This window comes from Elephas maximus, chromosome 1 (genome assembly GCF_024166365.1).
Source record: "Elephas maximus indicus isolate mEleMax1 chromosome 1, mEleMax1 primary haplotype, whole genome shotgun sequence".
Lineage (NCBI taxonomy): Eukaryota > Metazoa > Chordata > Mammalia > Proboscidea > Elephantidae > Elephas > Elephas maximus.
Genome location: NC_064819.1, coordinates 153569137 through 153587254, shown reverse-complemented (window position 1 = coordinate 153587254; position 18118 = coordinate 153569137). Strand labels below are relative to the sequence as shown.

The window sequence follows — 18118 nt, the reverse complement described above, 5'->3', positions numbered from 1 at the left end:
ATGGTTTTATTAATATACATTACTGTTATAGAAAGCAAACTTTTTACAAAAAGTTTTATACAGATAAAAAAAACCCTTGGCTACACAAAGCCATTTATGTGTGTACACACACGGATATCTTACATCATTATAATTATACATATTTACAAACACTATTTAAATAATTTTACAATGTACCAAAATGAGAAGAGGCAATTAGAAAAAGCAAATAAAAGTGGATGAAAACTTGAACCAAACAGTTGCTAGGTTTAAAATATTACAAAACTACTTTAAAAAATCTAGAAAAGACATTTCTTTGAAATATCAAAACTAAGCTGTCAACACTATACCCTTGTTGCTTTCATTTTGATACCAAGTTCTAACATACTGAAAATAAATATCTCAACCAATAACAAGTAAGCAAATCAAATCAATGACTGGAACAAGACGTACATGCTGACTTGAGATGAAAGAGTCAGCAAGTAATAACAAATGTAGATCATCTAGTAATCAAGAAAAAAAACCCTCTACTTTCCCCATTTAAAACATGAGGAATTCCAAGCTTCTGTGCAGTATGCAATATCAATTAAAACTCCAAGGAATTCAGCAACTTATCTGTAATGTAAGAAAATGCTAGAGTTACGGTTCTATTTTTCTGATATGACCACTGCACAAAGCTCTGATCTTTTAAATGAGCTCTACTTGGATGACAGTGGTGTTAAAGAACTAGCATTTACAGAATCAGTTTGGTAAGTTTATCACTGTACTTTGATTTTCCAAGAATTTGATCAGATTACAGTACTTGAACAAAATCAGTTAAGACACAAGCTAGGAATGAAATGACCCACTACATGTGTTATCGTACAAGCAAATTAAATCTCAAGTATCAAATTCATTAAGAAATTTTAGATTTGTAATGGAATTTGGAAATTCCAAACTAAAAAGCATCACTTCCAGATACAAGTTAATTCTTTCATAAATTTACATTTTCTTCACAAGTCAACAGAAATCATATTTTAACATTCAAGTAAAGCAAAACAAAACAAAAAATCAGTTTAATTTCTTAAAGGCAGAGAAAATGTTAAAGCACAGTGAATCTGAAAAATAACCAGGCCACTTTTTCCCTTAAGCGATTTTCTAAAGGTTCTTTAGAAGCAGCTTCCTCCCCAAAATTCCCATTATTCCATCTTATATTTCTGAATTATTTAGAAATTTAACTTCACAGTGAACTACTAAACATCTTTTGAAGATCTCATTACCAAACCAGTTGCTTCAAGAGGATATGTAAATTAATAGGTTATCTAAAGACAATAATTCGGATTGAGCCTAGAAAAAGGAATTTATAATTCAAAAATACTCAGAACCCTTCAAACTGAGATCTATGTCCAAATATGATTTCTATTCAGATCTAATTTAATTTTAAATCAGTTGCTTTTTGTTCAAATAATTATGATGACAAATCAATTGAAATTTTCCTTAAGTAAATATCCAAAATATTTCAGTAATTGGCCCAGCTCTTACAGGAAAAACCTGCTATAATTTAAATATTATTGCCTTAATAAACCTGTACCAAAAAATGGCTTAAAGAAACATGTCTGTGAACCTTGGTAATAATGTAACAGTAAATCGTGTATCTATTCAGACGACAATGGACTTCATCTTTATGAATTCCTGTTTTGTATTTATTCACTTTAAACTGTTTTAGCACTTCTAATTAAAAATGTGAAATGTATTAAATTGCAATGGCTACACAGATTCCACTGGTTATAAAACATATTTCTATTTAACAATGTATTCATTAATTTTTCTTCATCTACAAATTTACTATTTAAACCATCAAATGGATTTCGCCCCTCCTTAGATTCATCAATAATGGGAAGGTTGGGGAGATGCCTTGCTGATCTGAACTGCAGCAGGCTTCGCTCTGAGCATTTCCCTGGGGATGAGGTGGCCTTAGATGCCTGCACAAGCAACCATCTCCAACCAGTGACAGAAGCAGGAAGTCAACTGGATGTTTCTCACCCACTACACACATCTTCAATGACTAACAGGCCATTAATTGCACAGTTATAGAATCAAACGTTCAGTAGTGTCTTGAAGTGTAACCATTAACTACCTGCATTTTAACTTTTCAAAAAGCTTCATTAGCTGCTGGAATCTTTCTGAGACCTAGAAAATTAAAAGTGAGGGTTAATTATCAGTATTTCAATACTTTTTCATCACTGATGAATACTAAAGACAAAAAGTTATCCTCAATAATAGATGAAGTTAATATTTAAGAAAAGGAAATATCTTCATACAAAAAGTGACTGCCAATTTAATTCCTGAATACTAAACTTACTTAAACAAGCAAACATCATTATAAAATTGTTTGAGATCAAATAAGTAAATCAGAAGACAACAGAAAAAAATCTGGATGTTTCCATTCAACCTCTTCCATAAAAATCACAAAGTTTTTATTTAACGGTCCTATATATTATTAAGTGCCATACTTTTAAAGAAGTTGGCTAATAAATGCCTAGATATTTTAGACATTTTAAAGTCAAATTAAATCTAATAGTAGACAAGAATTATCTTAGGTGAAGGGAAGGACAACACACAATACAGGGGAACTCAGCACAACTGGACTAAACCAGAAGCTAAGAAGTTTCCTGAACACAACCAAACACTTCAAGGGACAGAGTAGCAGGGGCGGGGGTCTACTGATCATGGTTTTAGGGGACATCTAGGTCAACCAACATAATAAAATTTAAGATAATATTCTGCATCCCACTTTGGTGAGTGGCACCTGGGGTCTTAAAAGCCAGCGAGTGGCCATCTAAGATGCATCAACTAGTCCCCACCCACCTGGACCAAAGTAGAATGAAGAACACCAGACACAAGGAAAATATTAGTTCAAGAGACAAAAGGGCCACATAAACCAGAGACTCCATCACCCTGAGACCAGAAGAATGAGATGGTACCTGGCTACCACCAATGACCGCCATGACAGGGAACACAACAAAGAGTCACTGACAGAGCAGGAAAAAAGTGTGGAGCAGAACTCAAATTCACTTAAAAAGACCAGACTTAATGGTATGACTGAGATCAGAGGAACCCTCAACAACACAACCTTCAGACTATCTGTTAAGCCAGAACTGAAGCCATTCCTGAAGCCAACCCTTCAAAGATTACGCTGGACTATAAAACATAAAATACTCGTGACGTGTGTGCTTCTTATTCTTAGTTTAAGCAGATACATGAGGTTAATGCACAGCTGGTTGGACAGACACAGGAAACCCAGGGTGGAAAGGGGGAGTATGCTGTCACATTGTAGGGACTGCAACTAGTGTCACATAACTATATGTATATAAATTTTCGTATGAGAAATTAAATTGAGCTGTAAACTTTCACCTAAAACACAATTAAAAAAATAAAATAAATTTAAATATTTAGAGTTGCAACATCCATGATTCAATAAAAACCAAAAAACCAAACCTATTGCCACGGAGTCGATTCCAACTCATAGCAACCCTATGGGATAGAGTAGAACTGCCCCATAGGGTTTCCAGGGAAGTGGCTGGTGGATTCAAACTGCCAACTTTGTGGCTGACAGCCAAACTCTTAACCACTACACCATCAGGGCTCCTATGACTCAACAAAGATATAAAAATCGGGTAGTTACCTGATTTGGATTTTTATTCAACTTGGCAGCTAAACTAGTAAATGTTTTCACTGATGGACCTCTTCTCTGACATTCCAATAAAATTTCTCGGTCATCATTTCTGAGGGGAGAAAAATATTATTTAACTTTTGTACATTAGAGTAGAAGGATAACAAAAACTGTACTGTCTTAATGACACTGACACTTTTAAATCCGCAAAAAAATATATATATACCAAAATATTGACAATGTTTTATCTCTGAGAAATATTATTATAGATGATTCTAATCTGGGCTCATCTGTACTTACCAAATTTACTACAACTAATGTATTTATTTTTCTAATGGCAAAACTAATTTTTTTTTCCCTACCTTTAATGTATACAGTACTTTAAAAATCAAGGCCCAGATATGATCACACTTAATAAGCAGAAGAACCAGAGCTAGAATAGAGTCCAGATCTTCTAATTCTCTGCTTTTTCTATATGGTATGAATCAATGTGTATTATTACAATCTCTGAGATTTTATTCTGCCATTCAGAAGTTATGAAATGGGGACATAGAGAATTGCAGTATTCAACAAAAATGATCACCATTTTTTAAGAAAATTCATCTTCCCACATAAAGCACTCTAGTCAATTATAGAGACTATGTACCTCTATTCCAATAATTCACAATGGTGGTTACCTTTATGTCTGAAGTGGGGTCTAGAAATCTACATTTCTTAAAAAGTTCACATAAAAGTCAAAAGTACAACCTGTTCATGAAACCTTTTGGAAACTTTTAGGGGGAAAACGCAAATTACAAACATTCCAGCTTTTTGCCTTGTTTCAGCATCTATCATTCTTCCTTTCTAAAGTGTGCTTATATCTGTTCCTTCCATATGAAAGAATTCTTCTTTTTAACTGAAAAAGTCAAGTTAAAACACAATGAAAAGTTCTGCTGCGGTGCTAACACACACCCCTGGTTATGAGCCACTGCTCTAGTCCCTTCCACAGTAAGGCTGGCTGCACCTGGAATGTATTTCTCCTAACTTTGGCCACTTTTGAAGTCATCGCTTTCCTTAGTGTAGGATGGGGTAAGATTATGAAGATATGATAGAATATTTCTGGCCTCTCAAAATATCCTGGTGATTTAAATGTCTCACAAAGAGATTCTTACCTTGTCCATGAAACTATAATTTCTCCTTTCTTTTTAATAACATTCTTTGCAGAAAGGCTTGTGGGAGAAGTGGCAGGTGCTGTGGATGGATCCTGCATCCCTGGGCTTGCTTTTAATGATGAGGGATCTTTATTTACTGCAGAGACTCTTTTCTTATTGGCTTTCCTTTGATGAGCTTCATCATTCTCTCCAGGATCCTGAGTGATTTTCTTGGCCTTTTTCCTACTGGTTATTTCCTTTCTTTGTTTTTTCTGAGAAGAATGATTTAGATCAGAAAGGTTTTTTCTTTTTTTGTGAGCATTATCCAAAGCCCCAGGCAACTCTGAACTATCAGAATTTGATTTCGGCACTGATTTTAAATCATCCTTTTTTACTTCACAGGGACTGGGAGATTCTGTGGTCAAATCAATACAAGCTTCCTCAACAATGCTTTCCAAGGGCCTATTTGCCACAGGCAGCTTTTCTTCCTTACAGTTCTCTTCCTCTATACATATCACCTGACACCCCAAACCTCCATCAGCTACAGCAGAATGGTTACCTTCATTTTTACTCTCACTTGAAGCATCTTGTGTCAAATCAATAAAAGCACCTACAGTATCCAGCTGTAAAGAACTGTCTAATATTTGAGCATTTCGATCCAAGTTGCCTTCAGAACATCCCAAATGATCAATATTTAGAACTGTCACTTCCAAGAATTCTCCCAAGTTTTTGGTCTCAGTGACTGGATCTTTTGTTAGGTCTATGTATGTGTCTGGAAGATGATCCCCAACAGACTGTGGCATTTCTTCCATTGGAGGCAAATCCTCAATGCTTTCAGGCACTTTTGGCTCCCATACTTGATGCAATTTGAAACATTCACCAGCCACTTCATTACTATCACCCACTTTACCTGAAGCATCCTTCAGAAATTCATATATATCAGGAACCTGTGTTTGTATCACAGAGTTCTGGTCTTCGTTAGCTAATCTACTGCCATCAACATTTTTGTTGGATTTTTCCAACTCATCCACAGGTTTAAAAACCGAGTTCTGACAAGATATATATTCTTTCTCTGTTGCTTCATCAGCTTCTTTTCCCACTCCAGGCAAAGATGCCAATGATTCATCGGCCACAATACTCTGTTTAAGACTAGGGGAGGTAGATGGTGCTGCACGCCGTATTTTCACAATGAAATGATCGTTGGACTTTTCCATTATGACAGCATGCATGGGTAGATTAGGGTGGTACTGAAACCCAGGAGCAACAGACCGGCCTGTCCATGATGAAGAACAACTTGATTTACTGCTTGAATTATCAGACTCCAAAGCTAAATGAATATCTTGCTCAGATGCATCCTCTTCCTCAAGTAAGGCATCTTCACTAAAATGGGCACTAATAACTTCTTCAGGAGTTGAAATAGACAAAACCTCAGGCTTTAAGAAACTGAGATGACCATCTGACTTCAGAGGTGATGGTACTGTTAAAGAGACTGCCAGATCTTCAAGAAGTATAGAAGAAATGCAGGACTTGCTCTTTTCTGAACTACATGTATTATCTTTACTTAAAGCTATGTTAGTGGACACTTCAAACATACAGCTTTCATCCAACACATCAGGATGAACTGGCAATGAAAGCCCTGAAGGCAGAGATGGCCCTTTTTCAGATGATAATAATGACCAATTGTCATCACTAATCATTTTAGGACTTGGAGGAACCACCCCTGAAACTAGCTCTTCAGTTGTACATGCTGGTATAGATTCACACTTAAGACTCTCTAGCAGTTGCTTCTCTGGGGTTTTTAACTCCCACTCACTTTTTTCATTACCATTAACACTGCCATCCAAAAGATCAGAACCTTGCAACAAACTTTTAAATATCTCACCCATCTGAGCATCACTCACTAAATTAAAAGTAAGGCTAGATGCTTGCTGTTCAGTAAGAATTTCAAAACTACGTTCTGGCTTCAAAGCCGCATGCTGGGATGCCTGTGCATCTTCCACAGTGCTGCCTTCTATTCTTCCGGGCTTTGGGGTGCTCGGACAGTTTAGTTCCAAGGAGGGCTCTTTGGATTGAGAGTTCTTTATGTTATCAAAGCAGGTATTAAAACTTTTTTTAATGCCATGCTTTACTGTGCTCATATTGGAGTTGTTTTGGTCTTGGTGTTTTTCCTCAGATTTTTTACAACCTAGTAAAGACTCAAAATGAACAGAGTCTTCTGATTTGGGGGCTTTTATTTTCAGTATTTCTTTGCTGGAGTTCTCCATATTCCCCTTCTGACAATTTGAACGTTGTACTTTTTCTTTATTTGTTTTTTCAAGTTTTCCTTCATCGCTGTCACTTCCAAAGTGCATGGAATCACAAAACTTTACTAGCATTTTTTTAAGCTTTCCAAACAAATAATCAAGTTGCTCATCTACAAATTTCCACAGCTTTTTTTTCATATCTGGTAGTTGCTGTTCAAATAAACGATCAACTATGCCATTCTTTTTAACTTGCTTAAGTTTAGATTCTATAATATCACAGAGATTCTTCTGTAAAGCAGTCTCTGACTTAGAGATCTTGGATAAATCAAGGTGCCTAATTAGAGATGTAAAATTCAAAATTGCTGACTCAATAATTCTATGAAATTGTATTAATGAAAACTTTACCTTGAATTTCATATAGTTTTTCCTTACATGTTTTCTTATCATTCGTAACATGTGCATAACCTCTCGTACAGAAGAGGGTGCAGCAATAATCTGAACTATTTTTTCCAAGCTGGAAGTACTCATTGTTTTATCTTTCTTCCCTGTTTTTGAAGATCTGCGAGAGTCACTAGGTGTCTTACTGTATTTGCTGTTGGTCTGATGGATTTTTACAGAAGATGTTTTCCTGTTATTTTCATCCAAATGTACAGTACTTTTCCTTCTTCCTGGGTTAATCTTTGTGTTCCGCGCTTGAGGAGAAGTTCTAGGTTTGGCGCCTTTTTCAAAACTTTCTTGTGGTTTAGATGTTTCATTGTCACTTATAATTTCTCCTTCTTCTAATTCATCTGTAGATGAATTCTTACGGGAGTCTGCTTCTGTACATTTGTCAGATTTGCAAGTTGGCTTTTGATTTTCCTTATTGATATCATCAGACTGATTCTTGGCGGTAGAATGAGCTGAATTTAGTGGAAAAACATCTATGGAAGAGAAAAGTATATTAAAGTCACACGACTACTAAATCTTAGTCATTTGACATTTCCAGCAAAGGAAACCCCAAAAACTTAAATACTAAAGCAAATTCATTCTTTTAAAAGCTTTTTTAAAAAGCAGAATTTTAATGCCTAGTACTTATTCATGTCATTGGTCTTTGGTGGCCTTAAAATTTGCTCACTTATCAAGATAGAAAGTGGAATAAAATTTATTAGGGGCTGGGGGAAGGATGGCGATTTGTTGTTTAATAGGTATAGAGTTTCTGTATGGGATGATAAAAAAGATCTGAAAATAGGTAATAGAACATTGTAAATGTACTTAATACCACTGAATTGTACACTCAAAAATACTTACGATGGTAAATTTTATGTTATATATATTTTACATAACATAAAAAAATGCAAAAAAAAATCTGCTCACAACATGTCTGACAACACTGATAGCGTAGTTTGGTCTTCTGGATAACCATGTAACAATAGTTCAGGATAGCTTTACTTCACGTTAGCAGCATCACTGTACACCTCAGTTTGATGATCGTTTGAACAACAAAAGCATCTGAAAGCATGCAAACAATATTTGAGACCCCCTGTCCCACTATTCTCTTTTGTATCGTGTTACCTAAAGGCTCAATGTACGTTTCTAGTTAACAATGGGCTCTGAATTGTATGTCCATTAGTTATGTTACTAAGAAAGAACATGGAAAAGTATCAGTTCAGTTTGCTTATGTATTTTCTGTTCTCACAAAAAAACAAGTTATAAAAAAAAATATAAACTATTACCTTTATGGCTGTTATTGTACAATGGAACTTGAGATGGGCTTTCTATTCTAAGAACTTTTGCCACAGGTCTCACTGGACTATTCAGAGGACTGATGGCTTCCGGAATAGGTCTCAAGTGATTAAGGTCAATGCTCAGAACTGAGTTCTCATCATCATGATATACTGAGTTTGTTTCACCAATTTCCATCCTGTGGTCCATTAACTCCACCTTCTGCAATGAAGATTCTACAGTGTCTTTAGGTAAGCAAGGCTCCATATGACAAGACTTACTCTCAAGTGGTGTGCCAACAAAAGAAGGCTCTAATTTTGGGTTACCATCTTCTGACAGGATTGCTGGCAAAATGCTAGCTCCTTCAACTGACGGCTGCAAAATGCTCTCGCTGGATTCAGCCATTTTTGTTGAAAAATTCATCTTTGTTTCCATACTTTCAGAAATACCACAAGAATTTAAACCATCGTTTCTTTTGGTATCCAATTCCAAGTCAAAGTTTTGAGAAACAACTGTTTGTAATACATCCATTACCCTGGGAGCAGGCTTTGCACTATCAATGGTTTTTTCCATTTCTGTTGATGGAAATAAGGATTCTGTTTGGTCCAGTTCCACAGGTGCTGAAAAGAAAGTCTCTGTACCACAAAGTGGCACATCACATGGCATAGAATTCTCAACAGATTTAGCTAACAAACTGTTTTTTTTTTCCATTTTGCTTTCTGGAATATTGGTCCTGAGTTCAGATGCTGCTGGAAGAGCATCCTTTGGTTCTAGTAACTTTGATTTGTTTTCCTCTGTGACATGTTCACCAACAGATGGAACACATGTCACTGTTTTAGCCTGCACCAAGGACGGCAAATCACAAATGCCACTGGATCGGGGAGTATCAGTTATTTTATGCTGATTATCCTGAGAAACTGGCTGCTTTTTAGCAGGAGAAAGAGTTAAGTTCAATTTTTCCATAAAGCTCAACTTAAAGTCTTTGTTTTTTGTTTCATTTGGACCACTCTCAGCTTTAACTGCAAGTTCTTTGTCATTCACTCTTTCAGAAATTTCACTTTTAGAAATTTCTCTTTTATCATTTTTTGCCTCATTCTGTCTCTTTAAATCAGTAGTGGTTTTCTTGGTTTCTTTGAAAGCCTTCTGCAAATGTTCCGTAGCTGTTTTTTTTTCATTTCTCATATACCTATTTTCTTCTTTGCTTTCTTGTTCTCTTTTCCTCTTATCTTCAGTCCTATGCCTTTCTGCTTTTAAAGGTGCATTTTCCCACTGGTGTATACCATCAGCTTCCTTGGAGTCAATGTGTTTGTAAGCTCTACTGCTTGAAAGAAAAGATGAACATCTTCCATCTTGAAAACTATGACTGTTTACATTCCTATCTCTTTTACATTCTTCCCTTCCTCTTCTCTCTTCCAGATGGTATTTACTTGAATTATGAAAAGATTTTGTCATCTCATTCCTGGAATGAGGAAGCAATGTTTGTTCAGATCTCCTCCGATGATCCTGGTCCTTTACTACTGATTTTGGTTTTTGATCAACTTTTCTTTCTTCTTTGTCCTGTGATTTAAAGTCTTTTCTATTTATATTTTGTGATCTTTCACTTTGTCTTTCCAGTCTTTTGTCATTTTGAGATTCTACTCGAATGTGTGACTTTTCTCTAGACATCTCTTTGTCCCAGGAAGAGCTAATGTGTTCACTTTGATAATCCGAATTTGTGTTACTTTTAAACTTTGAATTTTTGCTTTCAGCTTTTGGTTCACCTTTACCATATTTCTCAGGACGTCCCTGTAGCCTTTGATTAGCCTCTATGTTCCTCGGTTCACCACCACCACAGCTAGCACTAGAGTCTTTTCGTGTTCTATCAGTTCCTCCACTGTATTGGTTATGTCTTGTATCTTTTTTCTCTCTTCTATTATCCTCACTTGAGCTACCCTCACCGACCTGATGATGGGAACGTGACCAACTGCCATTGGCACAATGTTTTTCGATCGATGGTGGCAAAACTGAAGTGCTCCTTTTTTCAGAATGTGATTTTCCTTCTTTTCCCAGGTTTGGCAGCGAAGCGCTGTGATGCACATCTCTCGAAACATCACTTTTCACTCTGGGATCAGTCTTTGAACAATCATCCAAATGAGGAGATCTGGATTTAAGATCTTTTGTTTTAATTGTATCTGATGTCCTTGCAGTTTTATGATTATTTCGAAAATGTGGAAATTCAGACAATCTATTGAGAAACAAAATTACAAAAATCCAACAGTTAGTATATAATAATATTCCAAATTTTATTCACATGTGACATACTTTAAAATTTGGGGGCATGCACAAATTTTAGCAAAACCAATTTTACTTTGTATAAAGCAATACATAGTAAGTGATTTACCAACTTTCAGCTAAGTGGGCCAGTTTTCCAAACGAGAAACTCTTTTTCACTTGCTTTGAGTCAAAGAAGTCTGGAAGACCTTTCAGTTCTGTCCAAGCATTTGCCTAATAGACTTCCTTTACCATAAGCACACAGCTCCCAAACTAACCACATATTCACTTCTTCTAGAGCGAGTGACTACATTACTTTCTCATCCTCAGTCACTCTAGCCCAACTGAAACAAGTAAAAGTGATGTCTTGCTGGACAACAGAGATAATCGAGGTAGAACTGTACATAACTCCTCATTCTAGTTGTCTGTTTCACGTACAATCCCCCGGTAAGCCAAAGCAATAACCATTTCACAGTGGTGCATACTGTGCAAAAAGGAATAGGAATATTGATTCGTGATTCTCTTCTAGGGAAATGGTATGTATTTACTGTTTTAAAAATATAAATATCAACATCTTTCTAAATTTCCATAACTTCCCTGAATTTCCCTTAAACCTATTACAAATTAAACACAAAGAGAATTCCAAAATTTAAAAAAACCCAAAGAAAATGAAATAGTCTTAGAAGCAAATTTATATAAACAAGCTGAAGAAACTTCTAAAAAATATATTAAGTTTACCTCATAATAAAACCTACTTCAGTCAGACAAAATTAAGGTGTAATATGACTGGTACTTTACTGGTAATTTTAATTAATGCTATAATTAAAACCCTACTGGTATTGGTACAGTACAATAAAGACACTAGGCATAACCATCCCAGAATCTAAATTGTTTTACATGTTAAGACCATACCTGAACAGAAGCCACCATGCAAACAGATGTAACTAATTCTATACTGCATATATTTTTTCCAGTTTTAAGTTCATTTTACTGGACAGAATGCTAAAGTATTGAGAAATTACTACTTTCTTCTAATTACCTACAAATTAGAGGAAAAGAACAAGCAAGAAATAGTTGCTGGTTCAGAGATATAATTACTTTTCAATACTTAAAAAGGAAAAAGAGGAAAATGGAAAGATCCAGAAAGTACTTTAAAAAAAAAATACCTCAGATTAAAAAAAAAAACAGAAAACAGCAAATGCTGGTGAGGTTGTAGAGGGACTGGAACTCTTATGCACTGCTGGCAGAACTGTAAAATGGTACAACAACTATGGAAAACGGTATGGTGCTTCCTCAAAAAGCTAGAAATAGAAATACTTTATGATCCAGCAACCTCACTCCTAGGTGACACGTGTAGACATATACACACCTATGTTCATTGCAGCATTATTCACAATAGCAAAAAGATGGAAATAAGTGCCCAACGATGGGTGAATGGATAAACAAATTGTAGTACATACATACATGGAACCCTATTCAACTATATAGAATAATGAACAGTCTGCAAAACATAATACAGATCAATCTGGAGGACATTATGCTGGATGAAATAAGTCAACACAAAAGGACAAATATTGTATGATCTCACTTTTATAAAAAGTTAAGAATAGATAAACACACAGAAATCAATGTTCTCTGATGGTTACCAGTGATGGAAGGCAGAAGGGGGAATCACTTTCTATATAGTAGACACTTGTTATTTTAGGTGACAGGAAAGGCAATACCCAATATGGGTGAAGTCTACCCAACTTGACCAAAGCAAATGAAGACACTAAGAAGTACACAAGAATAAGGGACAATTTTGGTAAATGCTGTAACATAAACAACTTTGCAACAACAGTAATAAAAACCAAAAAATATGAGTGGCATTACATAGGTATACATGTATGCATACATGTGTACAGGAAGGCATATATGAGTACATGCATGTGCATGTATGGATGCTTGTATGTGCTGCATATGTATTCACATATATTATAAAGCACATGGGGGCACAGTTATGAAGACTTCCTAGACATATCCAAACACCCCACGGCATTGGTTTACTGGGTTAAAAGGCTTAGGACAATAGTCTTGTGGGACAACTCAGTCAACTGGCATAACATAGTTCATAAAGATAATGTTCTATATCCTAGTTTGGTGAGTAGCATCTGGGGTCTTAAAAGCCTTCAAGCAGCCATCTAAGATACAGCTATTGTTCTCTACTTGTCTGGAGAAAATGCGAATAAAGGTAATAATCAAAGGCTCAGGGAAGAAGCTAATCCACGGAACTAACAGCCCACACAAACCACGGCCTCTTCTAGCCTGAGACCAGAAGAACCACATGGTACTCAGCTTCCACTACCAATCGTTCCAACCAGGGACACAATAGAAGGTCCCAGATAAAATGGGAGAAAAACGTACAACAAAATTCAAATTCCTAAAACAGACCAGACTTAACTGGACTTATACAGACTAGAGGAACCCCTGAGACTACTGCCCTAAGATACCCTTTGAACTTGGAAATGAAGCCATACTCAAAGGTCACCTTTCAGTCAAATAATAGATTTGGCTTATAAAATAAACAATATCACCCATGAGTAATGCGCTCCCTTAAACAAACAACGATATGAAAACAAATGGTCAACATTTACCCAAAAGCAAAGATGAGAAGGCAAGGAGAGGCAGAAAAGCTCATCAATGAAAACAGAACAGAATGGAAATAATGGGAATGCTGACACATTGTAAAAAATATAACCAATATAATGGAACGCTCTGTATAAAAATTGTTAAATAGGAACATAATTTGCTGTGTAAACGTTCACCTAAAACACAATAAAATATTAAAAAACAAAAAACCCAGACAATGTAAAATAAAAGAAAAAGTCTTTAAAATTTGACTATAACTAACAATTATTTATTTGTGGATAATCTAAGACAAATTTTCAGTTTCATTTCTAAGTGATAGACTAAAAAAAAAATTTGCACTATCTTACAACAAAGGACTAACTGTCACAATACGAAGACAACCCAACTGAAAAATGAACAAAGACTATGAAAAGGCGATTCCCAGAAAAACAAATATATATACAAACCGTCAAATATATGAAATGATGCTTAACTGCACAAGTAATTAGAGAAGTCAAAATTTTAAAATAATGTTTTTCTTCAGACTTATAAAAGATTTTTACTATTCAGTACAGAGCAAGGTATGAGAAAACAAACTGTCATGACTGTTGGTGAGGATATGAACAGGAACAACATTTCTGGAGAATAATTTGCCAGTGGATAACAAAATTTTAAAAGCACATACCTTTTAATCTGGCAATTCTACCTCTATTACTCTAGAGAAACACATGTACACAGAGGTGTATACAAGCATATCATTTTAATGTTAAATTTTTTTTAAGGAGTTTATAGTCAATCAGACATGTCCCTCAAGATGAAATGCACTATGAACACAGCATCAGCTATGAAATGCTTTTATCTTTAAAAAACACAAACACACAAACCTAAATCTAATCAAGCCTCTAGTTCTAACTACCAGTTTACAAGAAAATACCTGGGAGAGGGGAACAAGTCAAATGACACAAGGAAACAACCAGCAAAATTCACAGAGTGGGACACTCTACTGGACAAATGACCTGATTTTTGCAACAAATCATTGGCATTAAAGAACAAAAAGTTGGAGAGGAAGTAAATGGAGCTTGGTTATAGAACAAAAGGAGACTTACGAGACACATAACCTAAGGCAATTGGTGGACCATATACGGATCCTGACTTAAACGACCAACTATTAAAAGATAACTTTGAGATAACTGGGGAAAGGTGGAAACAAAAAGCCCTAATAAATGAAATTTTCACTAAAATTAAGAACTTCTGTTCATCAAAAGATAAACAGAGTGAAAAAGAATGGGAGAAGATATTCCAATACATTTATCCAAGAAAGGACTCATATTCAATAAGAACTTGTATGTGTAATGTGCATCATATTTATTAAACTGTAAGCTCCTAAGATAAGGTTCTAGTCCACAGAGCTCATAACACATATTTAGTATAGTCCCATACTAAATAAAATATTGCCATCAAAAATTTAAAATATACCTTCACACTAGTCATTTTCCAGAATTTACACTCTTAAATTTTCCACACATTTTCACCTTATATTAATATTATTTCTAATATTTCTATTAATGATTTTTAATAAATCATTTGGCTTTAACCAAATGATAAATATTTACTATAAGAATATTAGATAGAGCTCGCAATAAAAAAGTATAACTATTTGACAAAACATTAGATAACGTATAACCATGTCAAATAATCAAATGACATACCTCCATTATTTACTCACCCAGTTTCTGTTTTCACACTGTATGAACCTCATTCCCCTCCCCAAAAACACTTTATATATAAATAAAAATACAAAACACTATATAAATAAAAAAATGTTCTCACCAATCCAGGAACCAAACTGACACTAGCTACACTGGGGGGAAATGATTTAGGCTAGTAAATGCCCCTATTGCCCATGAGTCAATCGCAACTCATAGTGACCCTACAGGACAGAGTAGAACTGCCCCATAGGGTTTCCAACGCTGTAAGTATTTATGGAAGCAGACTGCCACGTCTTTGTCCCGTGGAGCAGCTGGTGGGTTCAAACTGCTGACCTTTCAGTTAGCAGCCAAGCGATTAACCACCGCACCACCAAGACTCCTACTAAGTGCACACAACCGTCTTTATTTTTAAAAGACTTGAAGTGGAATCTTGCCCTATAATGCCATGTAACCCACACCATGGGATCACTTTCATCCGCTCTTCAATCATTTACTGAGTATATATCATGTGCCAGACACTGGTATGTGCTTGATACAACGGTGAAGACACACAGACATGGTCCTTGCTCCCATGAAGCTTACAGTTTAATGGAAGAGAAAGACACTAATCAAACAACCCCTTTCATGATTAGAAAATTTACAAGTGTACATGCAGCTAAGAAAGAGATTTGACATAGTCAAGGAAAATATACATGTTTAGAATATACTGTGAAAAGCACGTTTAAGCTGAGACCTGAAAGACAAGCAGGTATTTAGCAAGTAAAGGAGAGGTACATTCAAAGCCACGGAAACAGCCCAGGCAAAGGCAGGGCATGTGGTACATCCAGGCAACTGAAAGAATGCCAGAGCTGTGTCAGCTGTGCCAGTTCCAGAAAACATAGTACTGAAGGGAAGGCTTGAAAAGTTGTTTAGAACCATACTGTGAAGGTCTTTGTGGGTCAAGTTAAGATTTACAGTCTTTTCCCTAAGAACAATGAGAAGCCACTGAGGTATTTTAATCAAAAAGGCAGGAGTGGGACATGGTGGGGATTGGAACTAATGTCACAGAACAATGTTCATAAATTTTTGTATGAGACATTACCTTGACTTGTAAACTTTCATCTAAAGCACAATAAAATAAATAAGAAAGCAAGAGCGGGATGAGGTGGTGTTTGTGACAGTGGATATCCAGACTGTGCTTTGAAAAGGTGTCCTGTGGCTGTAATATTAGGAAGAGACAAACCAGGGGCTGGAGAGGGCAAGAGTGGATGCAGCACAAAGAATACTGCCAGTCCAGATGGGAGGTGATGGGACTCAAGCAGCAGTGATGGTAAAGACAAAGAGAAATGGTTGATTTGAAAGATCATAAAGACATAAAAACCAGCAAGACACGGTGATGAACTGTATCTGAGTGATGATCAGAGGGGTGGTCAAGGATGTCAATGACAATAGGGCAACTGTGTGCCCCAGTCTACTAAACAATCTCAGTGTAATTATTAATAGCGCCCCCTTCTACTCTCAAAAGTGTCCTGGTTTGGGAGATGAAGTAAATGGTCACTCTACTTCTATATCTCTAAGTTTGCACTAACTAAATAAACAACGGGCAATACACTAAGCTAAGGAATGATGGAAGAGGTCTGATTATAAACTCTGTTTTGGATGAGGTGACTCTGAGAAACCTTTAAGACCTCTACTGTAGAGATGTCAAGTAGTTATCCACATATAATGGAACTGACTTAGCATGAGTGAAATTACCTCAAAAGAAATTACTGATACAGGAAGAGAAAGGACCTAGGTTGGAGCTTTAAGGAACACCAACTTAAAACAGCCAAGTATAAAAGTCAGAAATAAAACTAAGAATCGCTACATCATGAAAGCCAAAGGGAAAGAATATCTCAAGAATGGAGGGTCAACCGTGACAAATACTATGCCAGGACAAGTTAAAATGAGAAGTCAAAACCATTTGATGGATTTAGTGGCAGTCACTATTGATTGGTTACAGCAGTTCTGGTGGACCAATAGAGGCAAAAGTCAAATTGGAATGGGTTCAAGAGTGAGTGGAAAGAAAGGGAACGGAGATGACAAGTTTAAACAACATCTATAAGGTTTGGTTAGGAAGAGGAGGAGACATGAAATTTGCTGAGCAAAATACAGCCCACAGTAGAATATGACACAATGATAAAGACAATGATCAATCTGTGAAACATCTCACAACATGGATGAATCTGGAGGGTATTATGTTGAGGGAAATAAGTCAATAGCGAAAGGACAAATATCATATGAGACCACCATTATAAAAACACAAGAAAAGGTTTACACAAAGAAGAAAAAAAAAACTTTGATGGTTAAGAGGAAAGGGAGGGAAAAGGAGGGAAATCATTAACTGGTTAGTTTTTAGACAACTTTGGTGAAAGAAAAGACAACACACGATATACAGCAAGTGATCACAACTGGAACAAAGCAAAGTCACAGAAGCTTCCTAGACACATCCAAACACCCTGAAGGACCGAACTACTGGAACTAAGGGCTGGGGACCATGGTCTCGGGCAGCTTCTAAGTCAACTGGCATAACGTAGTTCATAAAGAAAATGTTTTACATCCTACTTTGGTGAGGATCTTAAAAGCTTGTGACCAGCCATCTAAGAAACATCTATTGGTCCCATCCCATCTAGAACAAAAGAGAATGAAGAAAACCAAAGACAGAAGGAAAATACCAGTCCAAAGTCCTAATGGACCACATGAACCACGGCCTCCACCAGTCTGAGCCCAGAAGGACTAGATGGTACCCAGTTACCACCATTGACTGCTCTGACAGGGATCACAATAGAGGATCCTAGACAGAGCAGGAGAAAAATGTAGAACAAAATT

At 36.1% G+C, this 18118-nt stretch overlaps 1 protein-coding gene across 4 annotated transcripts in view; it reads right to left on the bottom strand.

Moving 5' to 3' along the window:
- CASP8AP2 (caspase 8 associated protein 2) overlaps positions 1-18118 on the bottom strand; it is a 46563-nt gene continuing 28445 nt past the window's right edge. For 2 of the 4 annotated variants that reach the window (XM_049897307.1, XM_049897312.1), the window contains exons 7-10: positions 8717-10929; positions 4783-7924; positions 3644-3743; positions 1-2148 (exon numbers count right to left, since the gene is read on the bottom strand). In XM_049897307.1, coding sequence (XP_049753264.1) covers positions 2092-2148; positions 3644-3743; positions 4783-7924; positions 8717-10929 — 5512 coding nt within the window. In that variant the 3' untranslated portion in view covers positions 1-2091. Of the gene's footprint in view, positions 2149-3643; positions 7925-8716; positions 10930-18118 lie in introns of those variants that run through there. The other 2 variants (XM_049897322.1, XM_049897332.1) reach the window with 2 other exon arrangements.